The following is a 19,198-nucleotide window of genomic DNA, read 5'->3' as shown; positions in this document are numbered from 1 at the left end:
CCTGAATAGGATACGCACCACACACAGCATCTGCTAGGTCCCTGCCTAAACGGGGCCCGGCATCCTCCCCTCAGGGATGACTGCAGGGCTCCCCTGTCAAACTAGATCCCACTGTGACTGGCTGTAAGCCAAGGGCATCTACTGGTCCAGGCTGTGCTTCAATGGTTAGGTGGCCAAAGACATTGGCATGTGAAGGCAGGTTTTTCCCCCATTTTATTGTGTTTTACTAATCTAGGTGAAATGTTAATACATATTGCTAGTCCACGAACGTTAAATAAATACAATTAAAGCCTGTCTTCACATACAATTGGCAATAATGAACCCAAAGTAAGAGGGTTTTTGCTGTTTAGTCTGTTCACTTTCTTTAAGACCTCAAATAATGCAGCTGTCTGTCCATTTGGCTTCCTACTTTAAATCAAGTAGGAGCAGATTCAGAGTCCTTCTGGAGATGAACCTTCTAGGAAGGCTGAGCGGGCGGCAGGAAGGGGGGGCTCATTAGCCACACCCCTCCACCTGCCTGGCTTGATCCATTCTTCAAAAGGGCTCCAGCATCCTGCCTCGGTTTCGTTCAAAGGGCCAGATCATCAACTCTATGATTCTCTTCCGGTACTCAGGTTTTTCTGTTCTTTATCTAATAAATGACCCTCTGCTTGTTCAGGAAAAACAGAACCAACCTTTTCTGAAATTATGTGAATGTTTCTTCAGAAATATCAACTTTGGTTGATCTCAATAATGATTATTTACTAAAAGTTCACCTACATTAGCTATTAATCTCAGAGCCTTAATCCGCGTTCCAATCTGGAGGACAACGATCCTTTTCTGTGGTAGAATGCATAGCAATTCCTATGTGAGTGGAGAATTCCTGGACAGGTGTCATCTGGACCTGGGCCCTATTACACTCTACCTGGTAAGAAGAAGAAATGCAATGGACTGCCTCCACCATCCAAACAACACAAGTACGGATCACCGTTTGCAGGGATTCTTAGAAAAGAGGGGCCTCGGCTGCGAGGGCCCCACGAGATCTGGGGAATTACTGGCTCACCCCAATGTATCTGTGCCATGCAAGACCCTGCCCGCCCTAAGAGAGTCCAGCACGGGCAGGAAACACCCTTTGATCACAGATAAACAGCTTTCTCCACTATGCATTTCTAATCAGTGCTGAGCTTTGAAATCAAGCCAGAAATAATCCGAGCAGAACTGGACTCATTCCTGGAAGACTCCCTGTTTCAGCTCAGAACAGTAGGTGAAAAAGCAAGACCAAAGGGGAAGTGGTCCTCCACTCCAGGGAAAGCAAAGAAGGAAGACTTTTGGAAGCAAAATTGCCCCACGCTTCTCCAAAGCCAGAGGGGATGTAACCACCACCCCTGGGGGGGGGGCACCCCTTTCTACCCTGGGCCTCCACAAGCACTTTCTTGGACTAATCACAAAAAATGTGACACAATCAAACGGATTCTACGTAACAGAATTTGCATTAAATAAAAGCAAGATGACAGTTTATAGGATTAATTCGGGGAGGGGGGATTTAGCAATTAATTCCCCCTATAATTAACACAGCCCATTTGCAGGACCACAGACCCAGGGACTAGGTTGATCAAACCAGGGCAAAAAAGGCTAGCTGCATATGCAGACAATTCACAATTGAGCAGGGTGAAAGACGCAAGAGGCGCGCGCATGTGTGTGCCTGTCTGTGTGTCCCCATCCCATTGGCCTTCTGCTAGTCAGAATAAAGGCTCGTAGTATTAAGAAAGCAGCGGCGGCAGCTACATTTGTAGGTGACCCCTTTGTGGCTTCCCCCCTGGCACCCAAACAGGCCCCCCAGATGGCCACCAGAGCTAGTTCCTCTCCCAAGAGCTGTCCCGGGCCTTTCGCTAGGGGAGCCTTTGCTCGCCAGGGGAGCTTCCTCCGAACTGAAGCCTTGGGTTACCCTTGGGGATGGCCATTGGCAAGACCTTCCCCTCCCGTTCAATTCACGCCAGCAGGGCTCCCCCACCCCCCCAGGAGAAAGCCAAATAGCAACAGCAGAGAAGCTACACACACACACACACACACACACACACACACACACACACACGCTCCCCAGCTGCTGGTCACATAAATCACACTGCCTGGGGATTTAGTGAGGAGAGCTCCAAGACCCTGAACAGCTGCTGAGACTATATTTCTTCTGGCCAGGCTCTCACTGAGAGGGCAGCTCTCCTGGCTTCCACACCAGATTTATTTATTTTATTTACCTATTTTATTACCTTTATAAGCCGCCCAATTCCATGACAACTCTGAGGAGGATGCCAAATACAAACTGTAAAGTGAAACAATTCTCCAAATAGAAAGCTGTGGCAGCACCACAGGCTTGGCTCCCTGGCGGCTCCGCTTTCTCCTCAAACACCCCCCCAGCCAATTCTCTAGTTGGGGCTTCCTCGGTGCAGATTGTTCATCACACGCATCTGGATTCTTCCAACCTTCCCTACCCAAAGGGGCACTTCTCGGCTGCACTGCTGGGCCGGCCTGAAGCTGGTTGAAGAGCAGAGAAGCTCTTGGGCCACAGCTGGCTCCAAATTCCTGGGCTGAATCCCCCCTTTCCTTCCCCACTTAAACTCCTGCCCAAATTTGTGGGAAAGGATCATAGAGGCGCTCAAGCCCTGGCCAGCCTCTTCCAAGGCCACACTCCTAGTTCTGAATAACCAGGTTTGGGCAGCCAACAGACCACAGGGAGGCTTTCCGGAGAAGGCAGCGTCAGCCCTTGCAATCCCTTAGGAAGGTAAGCCGGCCAGGGGAGTCAAAAGAAGTAGCTCAGCCCCAAGAGACCAAGGGAGGGCTCCTCTCCCAGGACCAGCGACCTGCCCTGTAGCAACCTGGATTTTATTCAGGTGCTTTAACATCTCCTTTTGTAGAATTGATTAGTGGCCTTTCTCCTTCAGCCCCCAAATGGACGGTTGGTAGCTTGTCAATCTTCTATTCAAAAGCCTGAGGTGAGCCAGGCAGGAGTAGAGAACAGCCACCAGTTTGGATAAACACGACTGAAAATCTTTACTGCCCGCAAATTGACAGGACAGGAATAGGTGGTGGGGCAAGGACCCCCCTCTTTCAGGTGGAGGAGGACAGTGGGGCCACAGACAGGGCCTGAAAAGGGCCTCTTACCCAGACCATGACCTACGCTGGCTGCTCAACTCGTGTGATATGGACAACGCACACAAGAGACCTGCTGGATTCATGAGCTGCAAAACACACACCCGCCCGATGGGGGGAATCCCCCTTTTGTTTTGGGAGCCACTCAGGAAGCAAAAGGTGAATCCTTTCCCTGAGAGGGCACAGGTTACCCAACTATCTTTATTCTGCTGCCTAAACCAGCAGAAGCCCCAGCAATGCCACTGCCAGACACCTCAGGCCTCATGAGAACCCAGGCCAAGCGAGGAGAGCCCGAAAGAGGCAGGATCACAGCTCTGCTCCCGAAGCAGAGGGCCGAGGAAGGAAGGAGGAGGCCCTCGACAGGCAGTTCCCAGGGGACACGGGGTCAAGTCCAGCGGCTCAAAGCTGCCCTGGAGACAAGCAAGGACAATGGGCAAGCAAGCCAGGAGGGCCCAGTCTGGAACTGCAACCCAAGAACTGGCACACACCAGCTATCTTCTCCCACCGCTGTCCCATTTTGGAGCTCCCAACAACAGGATTGTGACTCCAGATGGATCCCTGGGCCTTAAAGGGATCGCCACTGCTGATCACCACTGCTTAAAATCTAACAGGGCAGATCGGACCGCAAGCACCGGGCGGATCTCCAGCCCATCTCCAGCACTGCAATCTTACCACACCAAGAATTGTTTCAGGCAGTTGCACCTGAGCAACTTCCAGTGGGTGGGAAATGGTCAGGATTTGGGGATTTGGTCTATCCACAAAATAATTTTATAGATTTTCTCTTCTTTATTCAACATGAGTACGATGATTCATGCTGAAGTTACATCATTAATATTTGGTGTCTGTACTTTTATTTTGTCTTATTAGTGTGGAATAACAAAACCAACTTACAAAAAGCCCCAAGGCCAAAGCAAGGCAAACTGACCCAGCTTCCTTGGGAAAGGAGTCAAGAGTCCACTCCGGCCAGGAGAGCCCCCCCCCGCGCCCCCCCCCCACTTTTTCTTCCAGGGACAATGAGGTTAGAAGCAACGGGCTGGGGGGGAGGCAGCTCCCAGGGCTGTTCTCCTCACACTGGGCCTTTTCTGGGGCATTGCCAGCCCCTGCAGGCGGGATGGGCTACGTGGTGTGTTTCACGGCAGACCCTGCCTGTGTGGTACCCGGAAGCTAGGGAGCGGCAGGAAGTCAGGAGACTGACAGGGGTGGCCTGCTGCATTGTCCTGGCAGGCCTTGGGCTCCCTCCCCCCCCGGCCAGCGTCGGGAAGGGGTTTGCTACCTGATCACATCCACTGAGCTGCACTCTAAACTGATTAGGCAAGTGCCAGGCGAAGGCATCGGGTGAGCCGGAGGAGAGGAACATCCCGAGGGCCTCTGCCAAGGAGAGCAGGGCTGGCGCTGGGGCCAATGAACCCGCAGGTCCCACACCAGCCCAGTCTACTGCTACCCACACCCAGCAGGGCCGCCCCACAGAAACAAAAGGGGGAGTTGCATCCAGCGCCACCTCCTTGCACACGCCAAGATGCTGAAATGAACCAGCAGGTGAAACCTCTGCCGACACAAAGGAGGGGCTGCTGGGGACCCCTCACTCTGGCTCACAGAAGGACACCCACAGGCCCATCCCCCTCAGAGATTCCCACCATGGCTTCCAGAAGCTAGCCTGCCTTAGGGGGGGCGGGGGGGGGCTGAGCTCCAGAGCCAGAGCCGGCCTCCGGAGGGGAAGGGAGGAGAGCAGGAAGGGCTGGAAACCAGGAGTGCAGCAGCCCAAAGCCCAGGAGACGACGTGTCTGGGGAGCAAAGCTGCCGCTTAGATTTATCGCAGGCGGTGCCCAATTGTTCATACTAAAGCCATTACGGGATGATTAGAGAAAAAGGTGAAGCTCCGAGTCCAGGGAAAATCAATACAAACGTCTGCAGCAATTCTGCCACGCCAGTGAAAGGACTCTTTACTCCAAGCAGTGGGTGGGTGGGTGGGTGGGTGGGAAGCTGCAGCCAGACCCAGCAGATGAGGGAGAGGGTTGCCCTCCGATGGCCCTAATCGGCCTTGGGGGCAGCAAGGGCCTCAGCAGCGGGCAGGGGTGAGGAGGGACGCCTGCTGGGCTGGAGCCCAACCCCAGGAAGCACCTGCCCCGTGGGCCCCCTGCCGCCTCACCTTGTACAGCTTCAGGCTAGCCTCGTGCCTGGAATTGCCGGTGTGAAGGCGCAGCTTCTCCAGGCTGTTGGTGTAATAGTCACAGGCATTGCACTTCAAGTGCAACGGGTTCCCGATGGCCACGCACTTGAGGCGCCACTCGTTGGCCTTCCCACCCTCCCTGATGTGCGCCACCAGCTGGTACTTCTGCAGGTGCTTCTCGGTCTTGCAGTGCAGCTGGAAGTTGGCCTTGAGCTGCGTGCTATAATGGCACAACCGGCACTGGTAGGCCTCCCCCGTGGCCCCCTTCCACTCCTCCTCTGGCAGGGCCCGCTCCGCATTCAGGTGCAGCCCCAGGAGATCCAAGGCGTCGGTGGTGAACTTGTTGCACACAGCGCACTGGAACAGCTTCAGTGAGGGGTCGCTGGTCTGGGTGAAGGTCTCCTCCAGGTTCATGAGTTCCTCGGACACCAGCTGCCCTCCCCCGAGCTGTGGGTCCAGAGAGATCTCTTCCCCCACTGTGCAGAGAGAGAAGAACGGCAGTCAGAGAGGCTCCCCTGGCCAGCTTCCGGGGCGTGGCTGGGTAGCCCCCCACGTGGCTCTCCCACCACCCTGTAACCCACGAGCCCATGAGTGCATGCCTGCCCCACATGCCCAGCAGGTGCGCTCAGGAGCCGAGACCCTGCTGGCGTCAGTCGAACTGGGACAGGGTGATAGAATTCCCAAAGGGCACAAATAAAAGTGAAAGCAGACTAGCTGGAGTCATTTCAGAAATGCCAAGGAGCTACACCACCCTTTCAGACGAGTTAAGGTAACAGCAGAGAGAGTCTCACCGTCTCTTCTTGCGGTCCTCTTGGCCCCGGGTTGCCTGTTAGCATTCCACCCCACGGGGCTACTCAGCATCCCCTGTGGCCGTGGCCCACAAAACTCTGCCTCACACTACAGGATGCCTGTTGTTTTGTTCTGTGTGATCATGCTAGCATCCCCACACATCTTCAAGTCCAATTAACAGCATTGGTTTGCTACACAGTTTCTGTTTTGGTTTTTATTCTATTCTAACAAAGATCAGAGTAGATTAAACACACAATGAAGCACTTTGCAATTTTGTTCCTCAGATGCATTCTCATTGCTTTTTGGACAGGTATCAAGGCATCCATCCTCTCGATATTGCATAAATTAGAACTGTCATTCCCCAATTGTGGGAAATCATAGCTCTGCTACTGTCCACTGGTCAACCCCCCACCCCCCCACCCCTTGAGTGCTGGGTCCAGTTCTAGGTGCCAGCAGAACAATTCAAACCATTTCAAGGAGAGCAATGAGGACACTTAGGAGGAATTTCTAGAGCAAAGGTGAGGAACTGGGTATGCTCAGCCGTAGGAGAAAGTGCCGTAGTGCACATAGCGGCGTTTGCCAAACTCCAAGGGGACCCTGGCTCCTTCCACCCCACAGCAAAAGCAGGGAAGGCTGGTCTTAAGTCACAGGCAGACAAGTTGCGGCTGAACATTAGGTGAAAAATTTTGGCTAAGAGCGGTTTGAGAGCGGAGCACAGGGCTCAGGAGTACTTGGGCCGTTGCGGCGGCTTTCAGGGCCCCTTTCCCAGACTGGAGCCGGACCAACGCAGTGCGAGAGCCCAAGGCACCCCTGGGCTCTCCCCCACCCCCAGCCGGCCAGCTCCTTCTCCAGAGAGGAGGCGGGGAGGTTCTCCCCACAGCCTGAGCAGCTTCATCTTCGCAGCCCAGATTTCAGAACTGCCTGTCCACCTGTGGTACAACACAATTTGCCTAGGAAAATGGCACCGGTGGGTCTTTCCTGGACACTCGGTCTCTTCTGAAGCAGCAAAGTCTCTTAATCTAGAAGTTTCAATAAAAGTCCTTGCCACAAGGGCAAACGTGCTCTTTTTCTAGCCGCGAAATGAAAGAAGTCTTTAATTTGGGAACCTCTTCCACTCAAGTCTACCGAACGCACTTGAAGCAAGTGCATCTCAAGCTAGATTTCCAGCCTTCCCTGGACCAGTCGTCCTGCTTAATTACGACGTTAAAATGCAGGAATTGCCACTGAGGTTTCCCTGCTAAGGAACCGGCCCTGTTAGACACGGGAGAATTCCACCAATCCGCAGAAGAGCTGCTGCTCCCTCCCCTCTTGGGCCACAGGAGAAATCCCCACCTCATCCCGACTCTGGAGGGCCAACCAGCCTGGAAAAGTCCAGGCCAAGCAAGTCTGCCTCCCCTCTGCTGCAGCAGGGAAGGTCTCGGCTGGCCAAGGAGGTGACCGAGCGGATGGCATCCAGGCCTCTAATGGCACCAACCTACAAGGGTCTTGTGCTTTGGGTTTACGGTGAGAGCCTGCCTGCAGAGGAAGCCCCGTCTCTCTTTCTCCCCTGGCCCAGCCGCCTTCAAGCACACCCGCTGCCCCAGCCCAGAGGGGGACTGAGGACCAGAAGGGCCTGGTCACTGTCCCAGGCCCCCACGAGCCCCTTCCGATGGAGGGCTGGACAGAAAGATGACACCGAAAAACCCCTGGACACCTCACCTGGGGGTGGGGCCATGGAGGCCACGGTGTTGGCGGGCTCCACCTGGAAACTGCTGCCTGTCAGGAACTGCGCCTCGGAGCCTGGGCTGTTGTCCACCTTCAGGTTCTGGGCCAAGTAGTACCGATAGAGCTCAGCTTCGGCGGGCAGGCTGCCCAGGCCCAGGTGCTGGCTGGGCTGCACTTGGCTCATGTTCTGCTGGAGCAGCACCATGTTGTGCATGTGCTTCTCGCTGGTCATGTGGATGCGGAGGTTCCTGGCGACGTTGGTCTCGTAGTCACACACCTCACATCGCCAGGTAGGTTTACTTTTTGGTTTGGTGGGGGAGGGGGCCCCACAGCCACCACCACTATTGCTGGTGGTGGCCGTGGCCACGGCCCCCGCAGCGTGGCTGAAGCCTTTCTCCCCGCTGCCGTTTTGCAGGTTCTGCATGTTGTTGAGATGCTTGTCCGACTGCATGTGGATGCTGAGGTTGCCTTTGGTGGTGGTGGAGTAGTTGCAGACCTCGCAGCGGAAAGGCTTGTAGCCACAGGTGTAGCTTTCACCCCGGGCGAGCCGAGGGTGCAGCTGCCCCGACTGGCAGAAGGCACAGGCCCCTCCCGGCTCGGGGTGCTTCTCCTTCATGTGAGCCTCCAGCGTCTGCTGGTACTTGTAGTGCCAGTTGCACTTGGGGCATTTGAGGGTCTTGCAGGAGTTGCGCGAGTGCATCATGGTCATGTGGCCCCCCAGGGAGCGCGAGGACCCCAGGACGGTGTCACACTTGGGGCACTCCACCCCTCCCCCCGAGGGGCACTCCTCACCCCCCAGCTCACAGAGGGGTCCTCCGTGCTGGTGGTGGGAGGCGCAGAGCCCGTCCTCCCCCTCGAGGCTCTCGCTTGGTTCTGGACCCGGGGCATCGTCTCGGTTGGCCCTTTCCTCAGCCATGTCCAGCCTCTGGCTGCCCTCCCGATTAAAGCTGAAGCAACTCCGCCTGTCTGCACCATCAAAGGCAAAGGAAGAAGCCGAAGGAGAAGCCGAAGAAGCCAAGCTCCTCGACACCGCCTGGGGCCCGCTAGGCCTCAAGGGAGATATGCTTTGGTTTGAGAGAGCAAGATCCTCCCGCCTGCTGTCACTGCTTGGCCCCAACCTGGGCTCAGCAGGGGCAGGACGTTTCTCCCCCGGATCCTGCTCCAGCCTGTGTGGAAACAGCCCTTTGCCACCCCCGCCAGCCTCTTCCTCCTCTTCCTCCTCCTCCTCCTCCCCCCCAGCCAATTCCGCCTCCGCCAAGCAGCTGCCCTGCGCATCCTTGCTGGCCTTCCCCGGGCCTTTCCCTTTGGAGGAGGCAGGAGGGCTGGAGGTGAGGGCAGCCAGGGGAACTGAGGTAATTGGGGTCTTCAGAGCTGAGCTCGTCAGCCCCCCCAGGTTTAAGAGGCCCCCCGGGGCTACGAGGTCTGCTGTCTGGGGCTGGTCGCTTGCGCTGGCAATCCCAATCTGGGAGCCCCGCTCCCCTTCCACGCAAATCCCACTGAATTTGCCACAGAAACTGTGTCCGGGGCTTATGAGGTCAGTTGCGGAAACTAAAGGGTGTGGAAAGTTTTGGTTTTTTGGTTCCAGAAAGCTTACAAGGGGCTCCTTGTCTTTGCCTATCCCTTGGATGATCGCGGAGATGTTCTTATTGCTAAGAATTTTCCGCTCCTCCTCGCTCAGAGTTATCCGATGGTCGTGCACCGCGTGGGTCACAAACGAGCGGACGAAGCCGAAGGAGAGCTTGCACAAGAAACACATCAGGATGGGCTTCCTCTTCCCGTAGAGGACAAAGCTATCAAATTTGGACATGTCCACATTGTTGGGAACATCTTTGGATACGCAGGAACTTTTGGCAGAACCGTCGCTGTTCAGGTAATCCCGGTTGCTTCTGTGGCGCACATCAAAGACACGGAAGCTGTGCAGGACGGGGCTGACCCCCACCAGGGTGGAGGTGCTGGGAAAGGCCTCGGTGGGGCCCTCAAACCACTTCCCAAAGGAGGCGGCAATGTGGAAAGTGTTGATGATTTGTGGATAGACTTGGGGCACGGCTGTAACAGGCTCCCCTGACTTGGCTCCTGGGATGGCGAGAGCAGAGTTTGCCAGCAGCTGACTGAGACTTTCTACAATGTAGGCTGAGCCGTCTGGCTGGTAGATGATCTCTCCGGCCAGATTCTCGATATCGCTCTCCTCGTCCTCCTCCTCCTCCTCCTCCTCCTCCTCGCCGCCAGTGTTGCTCCCGCAGTCCTCTTGCGGGGGGAGCAGAGGATGGGCACTGGGACAGGGGGGCTCCATGTAGGTCTGCAAACTGGCAATTGAGGCCGCAAAGTCATTACAGCTGACCTCCTTGCTGCTGGGCTCCGGGCTGCAAGCAGAGGCTGCCGCACCTCCTGGCAAGCGCTCACACAAGGAAGCCGGCTCATGGCCTAGCTGGCCGGCTGCCGGGGACTCTGTGCCATCAGGTGCAGCGGGGAGGTGGCGAGCACTGCCAAACTCGGTCCACTGCTGGTGCTGAGGCCCAGCACCTCCAAGGTCCTTGCCCAGGATGACCGGCAGATCACAGCCTTCCATCATCAGCCCTGCAGCCAGCGTTCATCGCACCTGGCACGTCCGGGACCTAAAAGTGGGCAGAGGGAGAGACAAAGAAAGACGCTTGTCAGCCAGGCCTGGCCACTCCACACACGCAGCCCGTCTTGGCCCCAGAAGCAACTCGCCTGCCCCACAGCCAACACTTGGCCAGAAAAGGAAGCGGACCCGCTCCATTTCCTGCAAGAAGCCCCCCACCCCGCTTCAGAGCCCCTCAAGGGCTGACCCAAGAATGTCTCTCAGCGAATGGTCCAGAGACCATCCAGTCAGTGATCCTCCCACCCAGCACGAGTTTCCTCCTTCCCACACCAAGGGGAGCCGCCCCTCAAGGTTCCTCTGAAATCCACCGCCCTGACGAGCCCTACGGTGCCTGCTGAGTCCATTCTCAGGCACCTTCTCAGCCACACAGAGATCCACCCTCTCAGATTTGAGCTCTGCAGAAGGGCAGGAGAGGCCTCCCGGGGCCAGCCCTGCCCCTCGCCCCAAACTCTCGGGCTCCCTTAGGTCCACAGGAGGGCCTGGTCCGCAGCTCAACAGCCATGAGCTCATGAGAGGCCGGGGGTGGGGGCTGGCAAGGGCTGCCCCGTCTTGCCTTGCATTTCCCTCTGGGGCCAGGGGAGCAGGGAAGCTGTCCCAGCGCTGCCCTTGGCAGACGGGGCGGGGGGTTGATGGAAACAATGACCTCTCCCACCTTGAGAGCTACTTAATGGCGCTTTTGTCTAGGTGTGACTGGCCAATTCGAGATGCGAAGGCGAGGGCCCAAGGCTGCTTCCCGGCACAGCTGAGCCACGGAGGCCTGACTGACAGGCTGGACAAGGGGGCTGGCAGGGCAGAGGAGGAGGAGGAGGAGGCGGCAGGGGAGGGGGTTAACCGCCTGATTGCAAAATCAATGTCATAAATGCTTGGTAAGTTACAGGAACAAGCGGGAAGAGGAGGCCGCGATTGATAAAGGGCTGCGGCTTTGATGCTGCACTGGGGACTTGTTTATCGACAGACAGGCCGATCTCCCCTGCAGGCCAGGCCAGGCCAGGCCGGGCAAGCCGGCAAATGCTTCCCAATTAATTGGGGCTCTCTGGCCGCCCTCCCTGCTCTGCCAGGGCCTGGCAAAGCCCTTCAGTCACCGGCAGAGCCACGCTCTGCCAACACACACACACACACACACACACACACACACACACGGCCTGCACCCAGGATTGTGCCCAGGGAATCCAGCCTCTCGAAGGAGCCCTGCCCTGGACTCCAGATCCCATACGTTGTTCCGGGCATCCCCCGCCCCACCCCCTCACAGTCGTTAAGGAAAGGTAGCTCTTACACAAGGAGGCAGGTCGATCGGCTCACTGTCTGTAAACATCTTTCCCGTAAAATCAATGATGCTCAGTTAGAGAGCACCGAGACTGGGAACCCCGCAGCCCAGCCCTGCTTGGCAGCGCCCTCTTATCCCAAAGTGTCCCCCACTCCGCTCAGGGAGATCTGGCTCCCTGGGGGGCTCCTGGATGAGACCTGAAGGGCCACCTCCAGCTACAGCACCAAGGCCGAGCGAATTCACTCTTTCATTGTTGAAAGTATACCCTGCCTTTCTGTTTATTCCAAAGCTCAAGGGAGATTGCAATAAAAAATACAAAGTATAAAACTAAACAAAATATAAATATGGTTAATAAATACATACGTACATTTTAAAAATCAATTTGGTCCAAACCAACATTAAAATTAAAACTAGTAATTCTGCCAAAACGTTGCTACAACTTTAAAAGCACAATAATGACGTGGGAAAATACTCGAACAAAGCTGAATATCATCCATCCATCCATCCATACATACATAGTTTTATATACAATATATATATGATTGATGGCACAGATTATTAGACTGGATTTGGCATTTTTCCTCCGACTATCAAATCCTTCCCAAGGACCTGGGATAGGTAGTATTGTCGATTAATGGGATTAAAACAGGATGTAAGTTGTTCTAAGTCAGGGGTCTTCGAACTTGACAGCTTAAAGACTTGTGGACTTCAACTCCCAGAATTCCTCTTCCAGACATGTTAGCTCAGGAATTCTGGGAGTTGGAAGTCCTCAAGTCTTAAACTCGCCAAGTTTGAAGACTCTTGTTCTAAGTAAAGCAGCCTTTTGCAATTGACTGAGGCCAATTTTGTCTTTGTTTTAAATGTTTGCAGACTTGCAATGGGTAAACTCCTTTCCTTCCAGTGGATCTCCAACTGCTGGCCCTGCTGGCTCAGCCAACTGTCCTGAGTCTTTTACCCAGGATCCCCTCCGAACTCAAGTGTCAGGGAACTTCCTTCAAGAGGAATCCTGCTGATGCTCCAAACCCTCCTTCAAACAAAAGAAGCCAATAACGTTGGAAGGCTCTGCAGTCCAGACTAGCTGAATGGTCAAAGGAAGGAACTCAAGCCAAGCCAAGCTGATCGACCAAGCCTGAGTCTGGCAGGTAGAAAAAAGGTTAGCTGCCATGAACAACCGAGGCTCAGCTACAGGAGGCACTGTGGGCTACAGCCTGATCTTGACACTCCCCAAAAGGGAACAAAGCCAGGGCTTAAGAGAACGCGCAGCTCCATCCTTCCCTCCCCCAGACTCCCCAGAGTTTCCAAACCAACATGCTTCTCTCGTTGGTCAAGGAGATGGACTGAACATCAAAGCCAGCACTAAACCAATCCATTTTGTTCCAGAAGACAGAATTAGCAGGCTGCTTGTGAAACAGGACGAATGGAGCTCCATCTACTAACACAGGAAGTAATTCACAAATGATACACCTACCATCTACTGAACTGTTAAAAAATGCAAATAAGCCAAGGAATGTAAATCCCTCCTTGACCATGAGGCCACCACCAGCCCAGATAAGTAACCAATAAGATCTTCATGTACAGGGAAAGTGGGGAGCCTCTGTGGAGACCCAGGGGACTGGTACCTGGGCAGTTAATTCATTTGTGTGTCCCCTCCCCAATTCAAAACAACAGAACATACCCACTCTGACCACTAGCTTGTCAACCTCTGGAACCATGGTCTCAACCATGGCATCTGCAAGGTGCAGTTGTTCTTCCTGGTTCTTTGCACCTTTTGGAAAGGAACCAGCAGGAACCGTGCTGCTTGGAGAATGAAAAACACCAGAATCACATTGCTTGGAAAGCTGGAAAGGAGAGTCAAGAAAAGACGTAAGTTGTGGCAAATTCCTCTGACCAGGGATACCAATCAAGAACCCATTTTCCATCAGCCGGAATTTGGGATGACTAGCAACAGTTCATGGGATCAATTCAATAGGCTCACATCAGAGGTAAATATGATCTAGCGGGAGATAGAATTTTAGGCCGTGTCATGAATAAAACATGAAATTGTGGGAAGTAATTGTTCCATTCTATTCAGATTCCTTCAGACTCAGCTTCTACTTCTCGTTCCACTTCTGGACGTGAACGTAAAGCCAGGCTGAGATAACAGCAACAAGGACAGTTGGAAAACTAAAAGAAAGCCCTCAAAGCCAGACTGAGGAAGACGGGTATGCCTAGCCGTGACACCAAAGACTGGAAAGAGGAGCCGGATTTTGTCCCTCTCATGCCGAGCGCCAGACACAAAACAATGGATTCAATTACTGGAAGGCAGGTGAGGCCTGGGTGTTAGGAAATTTATGAGCTTCGGTTTCCTCTTGATAAGGTAACAATCAATTCCACTCCACAGAAGTAGAGAGAGGCCTCTGCCAGGAAGGCCTAAACTTGGATCCCTGCTGGGCAATTGGATGCAGGGGTGTCAAACTGGATCCCACTGTGGGCTATGTCAGGGTTTTGTTTGCCTTTGTGGGGCCGAGGTGGACAGGGCCAGCAGAGATCGATCCCTTGACATCTCTGGGACAGCCCCGCAGGACAACTCTGGGCCAATCACGGGCTGGATTCGGCCCACAGGTCTTGTGTTTGACATGTCTGCACTAAGAGTAAGTGGCCCATTCAAATTCTAGTATTCCAGCCATGCTTGGGTTGCATTTATCATTTTCTTCAATAAGAAGCAACAATTTCAGTCAACTAAAAGTGGGAAACAAAGGGAAGAAAGATTCAACACCAACAGAAGCAAATAAAAGTAACTCATCCTTGGTGCTCCCTGAATTTGTTTGCTTGCAAATGTTTCATTACCCAACTAGGTAACATCACTGGTGGTGCTCAGTGCAGTGCACTGATGATGAACCGTCCATGCAAATAACAGATGTGAGCTGCACAAGTGATTTCCCCAGCCACAAATAAGCTAGGATGGAGCAAGGATGCCTCAGGAACTAGATCAAATTTGCTTCTTGGGGCAGGAGAAAATACCCAGTTGAGCAACCCTTGGCCTGATTCTTCTCCTTCTCATAAAGGCTGGACAAAACAAACCCTTTTTACTGGTAAAAGGCATCGGCGGCAAAGGAAGGATCAATAAATGTCTGGCAAGGCTTCATGGTGGTATCAACTCAGCCAGGGAATCCAAGGCCTTCAAGCTGTGGACTCCCCCTCCAGAAGCCCCGTCAGAAAGTCCACTGGGTCAGGCTTCCGGTGGCATTTCCATTGGTGGCGGATAGGAGGCAGTGATCGTGCGTGGCTTCGATCCGTGTTTACCTCGTCAGAGGGTCCCAAACAGGACCGGATCCACCTCAGAGGGGTGGGAAAAGAGGGGGAGACTGCCAGCTGGGTCGAGGGGAGCCGCATCTCCCTTCCCTGGCTAGGTATACTCCCTTTGAAGTCTTTAATGACTGCCCTGAAGACGGGAAGCTATTCAGGAAATAAGATTGTGCTGGAACAGAGAAGCGGACAGCATGGAGACCAGGCAAACTAGCTGACAGAGGGACACTAAGGTACCCCAGAATTAAGCTAAAAAGACATTTTAAGGAAGATAGATAGTAAAAGTGACAACCAAAGAAGGGGCGGGGGGGAATTGACAGCTGAAAGTGACTTTGAACTTTGAAAGGAGCTTAATTCAAGGAGAAAGCCAGAAGAAGATACTTGTTTAAATTGAAGATACTTGTTTAATATGATTTTGGCACTAAATAGGCATATTTAAAAGCTGGACATGAATGTGTCAAAAAGAAAGAACAGTAATTGATAATTGGATTTATTGGATTTTTGGAATTTAAAAGCCTTAAACAGAGAAAAGAAAGTGGTGGGGGGGAGAGTGGAATTTGGACATAACAGAGCGCGCCACCTAATGATGAAGGAAAAATTTCAGTGACTCTAAGAAATGCCTGGTTCTTTCAAAAGTGGATTTTGATACAAAATAAGAGAAACTTCGTTACAACAAAAGAGAAACCCTGGAAAGTGAAAAGTGAAAACACAGAATATCAAAATAAAAGAAAGAAGTGTGAAGAAATTACTCTGGGACTGTTTGGTGATTTTGGCATAAACTTAAATTTATAGATATTGGATTGTTTGATGAAATTGGAAAAAACTTAAAGAGGAATTAATAGAATCATTGTTGGAAATAAACATCAAAGACACTGGTCAAATTAAATTACTGGACAATTGGTTTGGATTTAAAGACTAAAGAAAGTGATAAAGAAAATATAAAAGAAGTGTTTAAAAATGGCAGAACATTTTTGGGAACTAAAAATTGAATTAAGAAACATAAAAGAAATGTTACACGAAAGAGGTGAATCGTGCTGCCTAGCTTTACAATCATTAGAAATGGTGATTCTGGCATATGAAGAACAACCAGGAGTGCCAGAAGGGGAGGAGCTAATTAAAGAAGAAGCCAGCTTCAAGGAGCAACTGGAACAATGAACAATAAAGCAAAGAAGAAAAAGAATGGGAATTAAAACCTGGAGATTTGAGGAGGCAATTAAGAAGGGAAATGTTAGGAAAGCCAAACAAAGAAAATGGAAACAGCAGAAAAGGGGCTTACAGAGGAAAATTTTAAAGAGGGAGGGGGATAAAAACTGGAGTAAGAAAGGGAGGGGAAAATGGAACAAAAAAGAACCAATAAAAGAAAGGACCAGGAAATAGGGAGATATGGAAATTGTTTAACAATGAAAAGAAATTGTTTAGTCAAGAGACATAGAGATAATGGGTAGATAAGGATAAAAAAAGGGGATTCTGCAAGGTAATGTAGTGTAATATAATGGCATTTGAAGTAATAAATTATCTAGGATAGAAAAATATACATTTTCAAAATGAAAAGATTGGAACTGATGCTTGTTACTAGACTACTTGTTATTGTTAAATTACATATAGAGATGAATGGAATAAATGTGAAAAAAGATAAACTATGCTAAATATGCTAAATATGTTTAATAAATTTAAGAATATAGTTAAAATGAATTACAAGGACTGTTATAAAAAGACTAACATCAGTTCTTTTATGATTAATTGATTAATTTATTTGAAATTATGATTTAATGCAATTTAAGGGGAAAATACCATGCAGAATCTGGCCTAAAATGTATATATGTTAAGTAATTACTAGATTATTGTCATTAACTCTTAAGGAGATAATTAAAAAGTGATGTTGTGATACATTATTATGAATTAAACAGGAGTCAACTAAATGATGTATAAGATAAAGGGGTGGTACACTCAAATTAGTAATTAAAGGGGAAACTTTTTGAATTATTAGAATTAAGATGGAACTTTTGGAATAATGAAATCAGAATATGTGATGAAATTGCAAATGTGACAGATTAAAATATAACGTACAATTAATATGAAGATATGAGAACTATTTAAAATAAAAAGAAACAAGTTAAGGAATAGAAAATATATGAAATAAATTTGAAGAATATAAGAATATCTGAGAGAATTTATAAAATATGAAATGTAATGATATGATATGAAACCAAATATGAAAGATGAGTATGTAACAGGTCATGTTTATATGGAAATGTGAAAACCTAGAACCATGCTGTTCATTAAAAGAGATGTTTTTGAAATTTCCAAATAAAAAAAAAAATCAAAAAAAAGGAAAAGAAAGTCTACTGGGCAGGCAGCAAAGGCAGGAGGCAGGAAGAACTGCCAAGTCCCAGGAGCGGACCCAAAGCAGGCAGGAAGTGGACCTGCCCCCCCCCCCATTTCTCTCCCATCCAAGACGGGCACACTCCACATGAGCTGCCCCCCCACCATGTAATTAACCAGAATTCACAGCTGGGAGACAAAGCCATGGAATCTAGCTTAATGGGCTCTTAAACAGGCAGCCATTTTTTTCCATTTAATACATCTCTTTAGTGTTTAATTGTTTAAATAATCTAATTGATTTATTTACTTTACTCAATTTGTGTGCTGAACTGCCAATGATTCTATTCAGTTCACAAGGAAACATAAAAACGTTAAAGGTATAGAAATGTTAAATTTGTCCATACCTTATTAACATACATATCAACGTGAGTGGTTTAATTTTCAGGCAAGGGATAATTTCGTACAGGAGGCATAAGCTCAAAATAATTATCCCAGAAAAGGCAGGTATGTGAGTCATTATGCCCTTTCAAAATCTAAGGGTGACCAAACTCTAAGAAGGAAGCCAAAGAGACCTGGTGGATACAGGCAGGGCCTCTCCGCTTTCCATGTCATCAGGCAGATACGTCCATTCCTATCCATTTGCTTCTTAAACTGGACACTGAGATCCCGCAGAGCTCCAGAAGCAGCAAGAGCCCTGAAGGCTCTTGGGTCACGTTTTCATCAAGGCAGCCAAGAACGGCCTTGGGCCAGGCCTAAAATCCTGGCTCTCCTTCCTGCAGCCTTTGGCAGTCAGGCTCTCCAGGACCATCCACGGATGAACCCCCCAAGACTGCTGAAGCTGGCTCAAAAGTCCATCCCTCCGTCAATAAAAAGGGTCTTCAATAAGATGTGTGCTTGCCTTCCATGAAGCGGATATAGTTTTGGAGCTGAAAACTTTTGAAAAACAATCTTGTATTTCAATGCCTTTTATTTCCATAATAACAGAAGAATTTCTTAATGTTCATCCTCTCTGAAATCAGAATGTACTACTATTAGTACTACTAGCACTACAATAATGATCATGGTAATGATGGTAATAAAGATAATGATAATAATTTACATCTTGTGGGTGATATCTATGATGTTATCAAACATTCACATCTGCCCATCCTTGATGCGACAGGCAGACAAAAATGCCAGAACCAGTCTGAACATCATCATCATCATCATGGCTGCCTAAATACATGGAAATTTTGAACTTATTAGACCCGAATATCCTGACTTTGCAAAAAAAAAACAAAAAACACACCCCACCCTAATCAGAAGCTCCCTTAATAGCTCTTAGGTCCTTGGCTAGGACTCGAACTGTTAAACTGTTACCAATCCCAGACTGTGAATCAAATTGAAGATTGAAATAACAACAACAGAACAAACAATAACCATAATAATTCACTATCACCACAACTATTTGTGATTGCCCTCTTTCCTCCGTCAACAACACTGAAGGATGCAAAGTCTCCAATCTGCCCCTTACTCAGGTTGCTGTTGAGAGAGTCCCCAGAACCCACTTTCAGGCCCCATTTGGCGCCCCTCGGGCTCCTTTGGGCCTCCTATTGCCCTCTGGCCCTGGCTGTGCAAGCCCCCCAACCCCGAGTCTTCTTCGGCTTCCAGGGAAGGAAGCTCAGGGTTAACAGAAGCTGACCACAGTGGCATGACTGTTAAGGCAATCAATACGACCAAGATATGAAAGCAACATAAGCTGCATTATTGATTGCCAAGCAGATGATAAAACTGTTTATACGGATAATTGCAAATCTCCTGAAAGAGCACCCCTTGCAAGAAGGCAATCTGGCCTGAGAGCAGAGGTGGCCAGAAGCCCTCCTCCCAACGTAGCTCCAGAGGACAACTATGCCCAGCCCTCCTCCACTGGCTCTGAAGGCCTCAC

At 50.6% G+C, this 19,198-nt stretch overlaps 1 protein-coding gene across 2 annotated transcripts in view; it reads right to left on the bottom strand.

Moving 5' to 3' along the window:
• ZFHX3 (zinc finger homeobox 3) overlaps positions 1-19,198 on the bottom strand; it is a 77,455-nt gene that overhangs the window by 36,499 nt on the left and 21,758 nt on the right. The window contains exons 1-3 of one of the 2 annotated variants that reach the window (XM_087940356.1): positions 13,343-15,514; positions 7,778-10,395; positions 5,270-5,766 (exon numbers count right to left, since the gene is read on the bottom strand). In XM_087940356.1, coding sequence (XP_087796482.1) covers positions 5,270-5,766; positions 7,778-10,352 — 3,072 coding nt within the window. In that variant the 5' untranslated portion in view covers positions 10,353-10,395; positions 13,343-15,514. Of the gene's footprint in view, positions 1-5,269; positions 5,767-7,777; positions 10,396-13,342; positions 15,515-19,198 lie in introns of those variants that run through there. The other variant, XM_087940355.1, reaches the window with a different exon arrangement.

The sequence above is a fragment of the Pseudonaja textilis genome, chromosome 11, assembly GCF_049901715.1.
Source record: "Pseudonaja textilis isolate UNSWEBS1 chromosome 11, rPseTex1.2, whole genome shotgun sequence".
NCBI lineage: Eukaryota > Metazoa > Chordata > Lepidosauria > Squamata > Elapidae > Pseudonaja > Pseudonaja textilis.
Note: the sequence above shows the minus strand (reverse complement) of the source record. Positions and strands in the feature narration are given on the sequence as shown.